This window comes from Gavialis gangeticus, unplaced genomic scaffold (assembly GCF_001723915.1).
Source record: "Gavialis gangeticus isolate Ggan-Ray unplaced genomic scaffold, GavGan_comp1, whole genome shotgun sequence".
Taxonomy (NCBI): domain Eukaryota; kingdom Metazoa; phylum Chordata; order Crocodylia; family Gavialidae; genus Gavialis; species Gavialis gangeticus.
In genome coordinates, this window is record NW_017729013.1 from 9,334,428 (window position 1) to 9,342,177 (window position 7,750).

Below are 7,750 nucleotides of genomic sequence, written 5' to 3' on the forward strand. Positions count from 1 at the left end.
CCCCCAGCTGGTTGGGAACCCACAATAAGGAGGATTTTAGCCAATCACAGGCCAGAAGGATCAAACGGGGTCAAATTCTAGTTCAGGACATATGATCAGCTGCAGAGCATGCCTTCCATATACACCACACCCTCTCAAGCAGCCTGACCCCATCCCAAAGTCCAAGCCGCAAAATGACTTCAGAAAAAAGGCTCAGAAAAAGCAAGCCCAAAATAGTAAACTTTTGCAAAGGGAGATTCTATCTGGAATGGAATCAGTTGTGGCTCTGCTGCAAGTCTAGTCTGGCTCTATCATAAATAATGCTTGTGGCATCAGAGCATAGGCAAAATAAATCAGCTCCATGCTTGTCCAACATCATCTCACTCTGCATTGCCCCCATCCCCCTCTCACTGAGCTAGATAAATTCAGCACAAGTGTCACATCACTGACTCCAGATATAATAAATACATAATTGGTTCAGTGCCTTTAAAAGCACATGAAGATGCAACTGGATTTGTGCTTTTTTTAAATCCTTTTGGCTGGAGTAAAGATTTGTAGAGGGTCTTTCTATTAACAAAAATGTTGTTTGTTCTTCTTTGACTCAAAACTATCAAAATGGCTTCCCTGGTTTTGCTGGAGGATTCACTGCAGTCCCAGATGCAGCTCTCTCAGACCTTAACTGAAGGAGTGCAGTTTTTTCTGCACAAACATCTTTATGATTAACTGTTTATTAGTTGTTTGAGTTGAATGGGTGTTAACAAATGTTAATGTTTCTACCACCCGAATAAAAGCTTCCTATTCTTCGAGCACCCACTTTTCCCTTCCTAGATCCCGCAGCAGCATCTGAACTCTACTAGGTTCTCCAGGCCAGAGGATCTTAGAGATTTCCAAGTACACAAAACCTGGCTTTCTAATGTGAAAAAATAAGGGAAAGGTCCAGAGAGAGGAGCAGCATCTTCCAAGACTGCTTTATCAATCACCAAAAAAGGTATAAACCTATGCTCCCCCTTCCCTCCACTGCATCAAACCCTGGTTCTGACTATCTGTCCCACTGGCTTCATCCCCCTCCCCTGGTGAATGCCAGCTCTTAGTTTTCACTCTTTTTTTTTTTTTGGTATTAAAAAAAAAAAAGGCAATTCTTGTTGTAAAGAACTCAGAAAGACCACAAATAAAGCAGGATGTCTGTGACACTATGGAATCTTATTTGAAGTCTCTGGGCACCTATACGAGTGCAGCAAGGCAGCTCTGACGCACCGTAATTACAGCGTGTCAGAGCAGACTCCATTAATCGCTCCAGCAGACTCCAGCATATGTGTATCAGTGTCCCCATGTTGAAAAATGGCAGCAGGAGCTGCTTTTATTAAAGCACCCCATCCCCCACGCCCAGAGCACATATATAAGCACCCTCTGGAGTTCTCACGAATGGATCTGTGTCATCCTGGCGCGAAGTGGCCAGTGGTGTCCCTCAGGGATCCATGCTTAGACTGGTGCTTTTTAACATCTTTATCAATGATTTGGATGGGGGAGTGAAAAGCTTGCTGGCCAAGTTCATGGATGACACCAAGTTATGGGGCAGCGTGGTCACGCCAGAAGATAGGTTGCAGATACAGGCGGACCTGGACAAGCTACAGGGTTGGGCAGACTGGAACCAGATGAAGTGTAAGGTGCTCCATCTGAGGGCAAACAACACTCAACATACATACAGGCTCGGTGGGGACAGCTTGACTTGCACCACGGCCGAAAAGGACCCAGGGGTAATGATCAACAATTGCATGAATATGAGCCGTGAGTCCGATGCGGTGGCTAGTAGGGCAAAAAACACGCTGGCATGCATCAACCAATGCATCTCATGTAAAACTAAGGAAGTGATACTCCTGCCGTACTCACCACTGGTGAGACTGCAGTTGGAGTACTGTGTCCAGTTCTGGGTGCCGCACTTCAATAAGGACGTGGAAAAACTTGACAGGGTCCAGAAAAGAGCCACCCGTATGATCAGGGACTTGCAAGACAAGCCATACGAGGAAAGGCTGAGGGACTGGGCCTCTTTAGTCTAAAGAAGTGAAGGTTGAAAGGGGACTTGATAGCAGCTTACCAGTATATCAGAGGAGTGCATCAGAAGCTCAGTGAACAACTGTTCACTAGAGCACCCCTGGGGAAGACCAGGGCCAATGGATGCAAACTCCTGAAAGGCCGCTTCAGGCTTAATACCAGGAAAAACTCCTTCACAGTCTGGGTGTCCAGACTGTGGAATAAACGCCATCCACAGGTGGTGCAGTCACCTACCCTGGAGGTTTTCAAGAGAAGCCTGGACAGTCAACTTGCTGAGATCACTTGATCCCAGTTATCTTCCTGCCTAGAGCAGTGGGGCTGGACCCAATGATCTGTAAGGTCCCTTCCAGCCCCTAACAATCTATGAATAATGTTTTGGTGTTTGTACACCTAACAGTGCTAACTCTGAGTGGCACCCTTAAAAAGATCTCATGGCACCCAAGGGTGTGGTGGCATCCCAGCTGTGAATCACTGATCTAGACTCAAATGCCAACTAGGTGGTGAATGCATTCTAGGACAGAGGTAAGCAATCCCCGGCATGGGTGCCAAAGCGTGGCACACGTAGGCATTTTGCTTGGCTTGCAAGCTGCTAGGGACCCAATCCTTGTTGTGGAAGTGCAGTACTGGCCCCTTCCCTACCATCCACCTTGAGGCAAGCGTACGCCCACTAGCAACAGGGCAGGCCAGGGCTCTGCAAATCCCAGTGCAGCTGCTTGCACCCTCCCTGATGACTGCTGCAAGCAAGCCAGGATCTGTGGCAGGGGCCTGCCCAAGCCTAGGACAGCTGTGGCAGAGAGCCAGGAGGCTGCAAGCAGCTGCCCTGGTGTCTGCAGAGCCCCAGCCTGGCTCATTGATAGTGGCGGGTGCACACACACCTCAGGGTGTACAGTGGGGAAGGGGCCAAGGCTGCGCTGCCACAACAAAGATCAAGCCTCTCATGGCTCCCCTGCCATCCACCCCTGGCATGCCAACACCTTACAAGTCAAGGTTGCAAATGTTTCTGACACTGCCCAAAAACGGTGCTGACCCCTTGTTCTAGGACATTAGCTACTGTTCCATCAAAGTACTTGCTGTGTTTTACACTCAATTAATGACATACCTGACACCATTTGATACGGGCTGTCCTGCGCTTGGGCCTCCTGTGCTGGGGCCTCCCATGCTGGCAGGCTGAGGCAACGCCCATGCACCATGTGTGTTCAGTCTTGGGGTTGACCTTGATCCAGACAAGGCTGGCTTGTTATAGGGCACGAAGCCAAGACCGGAAGAACTTACTGCTGTTGTCCTACTTGAAACCTGAGGTACAGCCGAGGAGCTGGGTAGGTTTATGGAGTGCCGATACCGCGTAGTGATAGGGCCAGTCCCACTATTCAACAAACACTGCTGGCAAGAGCAAGCCATGCTCGTGTGAAGAGGTCCTGTGGCAGCAGTCACTGGATAAGGAGTGTCCAAGCGCCTCTGGATGCTTCGGCGGTAGAGGGTGGTCTTGTTGGTCTGGACTTGGGATATTAAATTGATGTCATAGTTGTAGCCTAGGGGCCCAAGGTCCACATGCTGATGGCCACTGGAATAGGCTTGTTCCAGGAACACAGAGACATTCATTTCATATGGCGACCAGCCACCCTCATCGTTTTGCCACTCCCAGATAACCCCCTGCCCAGCAGCAGAGTCCTGAGGAAAGAGGTGTCTACGGACTGCTCGCATTGTCCCTGGATTAGGAGAAAACACAGATAAAGCCAGAAGGTAAGTAAAGAAAAACTTGAAGACTTGGCAACATAGTAACTACGGAGACTTGACATAAGCACCCAAGGGAATTAAGCACCCAAACCCTATTAGCTGTCTTGGGAAACTGAATCTACCATGCCACCAAAAATCATGATGAAGGACAATGAGACTTTTTTTTGACTGACAAAAGGCTGCCACCAAAGACTTGCTATGCGCATCAGATGTGGTCTTCTAAAGGTTGATTTATATAGAGATATGCACTGAAATGACCTCTTGGCTCAGCATAGCAAAGCAGTGTTTTTTAGTTTTATATGTTGTCAACAGAGAGTTAAAGGGAGAGGCAGAGGCAAACCTGGGAAAGCAGCTTTGGAAAGTCTAGAGAAAGCAGCTGTTCATACAAAGGGAAGAGGAACAAAACCAGAGCTGCTGGCTAAAGGGCTATTTTAAAACAGCAGTGGGAGCTCAGAGCTGAAATCTGCTCAGGTACCAAAAGCTCTGCTTCCTGGTTGCTCTCTGCAGCTGGGAACAGACAGGATTAAGCTGAGAAGCACATTCCTCTTTGTTACTTTTACCTTTTTCTAGGCATTAATTAGGGGAAAGCAGCCAACAAACAGGAGAAATTAAACCTTGACAAAATGTCTGCCAGCACCAGAGACCAAACAGCTTCTTCTCCTCCTGGGAAAATCTCCAGCTCTTTTAGGAGATCAAGGCATGAAAATCTCTAATGCTAGTGGGTGTGAGGATGCAAACAGATGAAGACCAGGAATGTGTCAAAAAAGGATCCAGGAAGGAAGCTTTTCACAGCATCTAGCATGTACACAGGAACACTTCTAAAAGCATCATGGTAGCTCAGGACCCCAAGTTTCATTATCCAAGGTGACTTGAGACTTGTTTATGCAGCAGTCAGAGAAATGTCGGCAGTCTCCATCTGCACAGAAGTATCATATCGTTGCCTGCAGCTAATGGAGTCGAGCATGAAATTTAATTATACTTAACACCCAGCAAGTGTATTTAGGAGGAGCAAGATAAATTAGCCTACAATGAGCACCATGCTGCTGTATCTAGGCTACTACTAAACAAACTTACTTAAGCTAAGTCAGGTATCTGCACTACCATGCAGCCCAGATATATCTTAAGGCACTTAGATGATGAAAGTCACTGGAACTTAGGATGAAATTACACCATATACTTAAACCATACTAACGGCACTTAATATGCGAAGGTCCATGTTTTAAAGCTCACTGACTCATACTAAGTGTCCTTGAGTAACTCAAGTTATGCTGCTTCAGACAAAAGTTAACTCTGAGCCATGCTACCTAGCTCATGTTAGGGCAACTTCAGGCTGCTCCACAGAGATAGAATAAGCAATTTGTAGTCCTCCAGCACCACTCTGAACTCTTGCCTGCCACCCCTGACCAGGGATAGAGCCTAGGATTGGTATCCTGGATCCTAACCATCGCCCCCTCTTAATGGTAAGTCAAAGTTGCACAGGGAAGAAATGGTATTGACCAGGGGTGCTCAACCTCCAGCCTGTGGGAAATCCAGGCTGTGATGCTGTGTCAACTGGCCTGTGGGACCTCCCCTTGGTTTGGATATTTGGCAGATGGGGAGTGATGCCAAATCTCCAGACACGTGGGGAGCCCCAAGCCCTGTGCACTGGATCCAGCATCCAGTCCCAGCATGCAGGGCCAAGAGGAGGTGGCACCAGGCCTCAGCGCTCGCTCCCCACATGGGTGGGCTGTTAGGGGGAGGCTCTGGGCCCCCTGAAACCAATCTTAACATGCAGGAGGCAGGATGGGGTTATGCTAGGCCCCAAAGCCCAAATCTGGCCTGCAGACAGGCCCCATACCACTCATCTGGCCCATGGAGCCATAAGGTTGAGCACCTGTGGTATTAACACTTAACATGCCACTGTTCACAGCATGTTCTAACTTAATCCTTGCTTAACAAGCCATGGATTTAGTATGGTTTACGTGTAACAGAGGGCATTTTTACATATGTTCCTGATACAGTGCTGGGAGCAGGTGTATTAGTGGTGCAGCATGCGTCAGTGCTGAGAAAATACTGGCAGTGCGTTGAACTAAAGTACACTGAACATGTTTTAGTTTAAAGCACACCACCGCCATTTTCTCAGTGCTGATGTGCACTATGCCACTAATACACACGATGCTCGTCAATTTATGTGCTCGAGCAGACTCAATCAAGTCTGCTCTGATGCGTTGTTGGAGCAGACTCCCCACGCATGTGCAAGTGCCGTAATTTCTTGTTTAGACTCAGGTCCCAGTGACACTCAGTTTCCTCCTGTGATCTACTTTGAAGACAGAATTTGGTGCTTTTGAAAATATTACTTTTAGTTGCATGGGCAAGATGCGTCTTCCTATTTTTTACTGTACTTTGTTGATTTTGGGATAGTAATTGTTTGGTTATAATATACCACCAAGACCCTGCACAGAAATGCAGAACTGTTTTGGTGACTCATGGTAACCAGACCAAGTCGTTCCAATTTATTCTTCAAAGCTGGAACATAAAGTCTGAGAAACTCTTGCAGGTAAAAGAGCTAAAAGAATGGGAATAAGAGGGTTTACATGAAATTGCCCACAATACTCAAGCTAAAGTTTGCATGTGTAAATACAGCAGACTTCACTTATATGTATACTGAAGAACATGGCTTCACTGCATTACAAGATGCTGGCCCCAGGTCCTTGCCTACTCCTCACACTGTAGCAAACACTGGCTATCTGCATATCAGCTAAGTGTTAGGCAAGAGCACAGCCACACTGTTTACAATACTTTGTAACCCAAGATACTCTATTTACTGGTAACTGCATCATTGGTAATATTGACTAGGAGCCATCAAATTCAAAGCTTCTACAGCAACCTTGAACTAACTAGGTCCAGGCAATTTCAAATGGTTATTTGGAGGTGCTCTGAGAAACAAAGAGCCTTAACAAGGCAGGAAAAGGCAGTTTCTCTATTTAACGAACAGTGCTTACGTTGAAAGGGTCCAAATGCACATCCTTTCTTCAGTCCACAGGCTAAAACAACTATATATATAGTTATATCACAAAGCCCTGACTTCAAATAATGGGGGTGGGGAGGGCACTCACAGATCCACAGTCCCTTTCATTCAAGAAATCAGAGATATTTCCTTTGGCATCTCCAGATGAATAATGGTGGATGTCAGGGCAAGTATTACACTGGAGATAGATCACACTAGAGTGACTAGAGCTATCCAGTTCAATACTCTCCCTACATAGCATCCACTTCTGCCCCTGGAGGAGACAGGCTACTGGGCTAGATGGACCATTTGTCTGACTTATGTTCTTAAGAATTTATGTTCTTTTCAACCATTAAACCTCATGACTCCTACCTCCCCCACCCCCAACCAGTAGACAGGTATTCTATCCCTTCTATAGATGGGGAAACTTAGACATGAATCAATGAAAGCAAGACTTTTCAGTGAATCAAAAACAGGACTAGACCAGAAAGAACTTAGGGGTCCTCTAGTGCTCCAACTCCTGAATGACACTGCCCAGCACCAACCTCACTAACTTGGGGGGGAGGAATGGGATTCCCAGATACTTTAAAACACTGTCCCCAACAAACAGGACCTCAGGAACACATCTGATCATAGCTCTGTGCTCAGGACCACATATTTTAGATGCTAGATATATGGCTTTGATGGCATAGTAAAATACTGCTTCAAAAGGCAGTACCTCCTCAGTAGAAAAGTATTCAAGGAGCACTGTTTACTTTACAATCCTGAGAGTGCTGAAACTCTCAGCAGCACCAGAAAATGTGGGAAATGCTACTTAAAAGCTACTGAAAGCAGAGGAGTTATGGCAACTTCTCCACTGCTGGACCCAAAACCAGGCTGGACTCTGCTAAGTCAAACTTCGGGCTTAGGAATTCTTGTGGGCCAGATTCTTAGGTGGCATAAAGCAGTGTAAATGAGCTCAGGGGACTGATACCAGCTGGGAAGAAAAAAAAAAAAAAAAAA

The 7,750-nt window shown here is 46.6% G+C and overlaps 1 protein-coding gene across 9 annotated transcripts in view; it reads right to left on the reverse strand.

Annotated features, from left to right (window-relative positions):
* Positions 1-7,750, reverse strand: part of DTX2 (deltex E3 ubiquitin ligase 2) — an 85,422-nt gene that overhangs the window by 67,592 nt on the left and 10,080 nt on the right. For all 9 annotated transcript variants that reach the window (XM_019511487.1, XM_019511486.1, XM_019511485.1 and 6 more), the window contains exon 3: positions 3,128-3,734. In XM_019511487.1, coding sequence (XP_019367032.1) covers positions 3,128-3,734 — 607 coding nt within the window. The remainder of the gene's footprint in view (positions 1-3,127; positions 3,735-7,750) is intronic.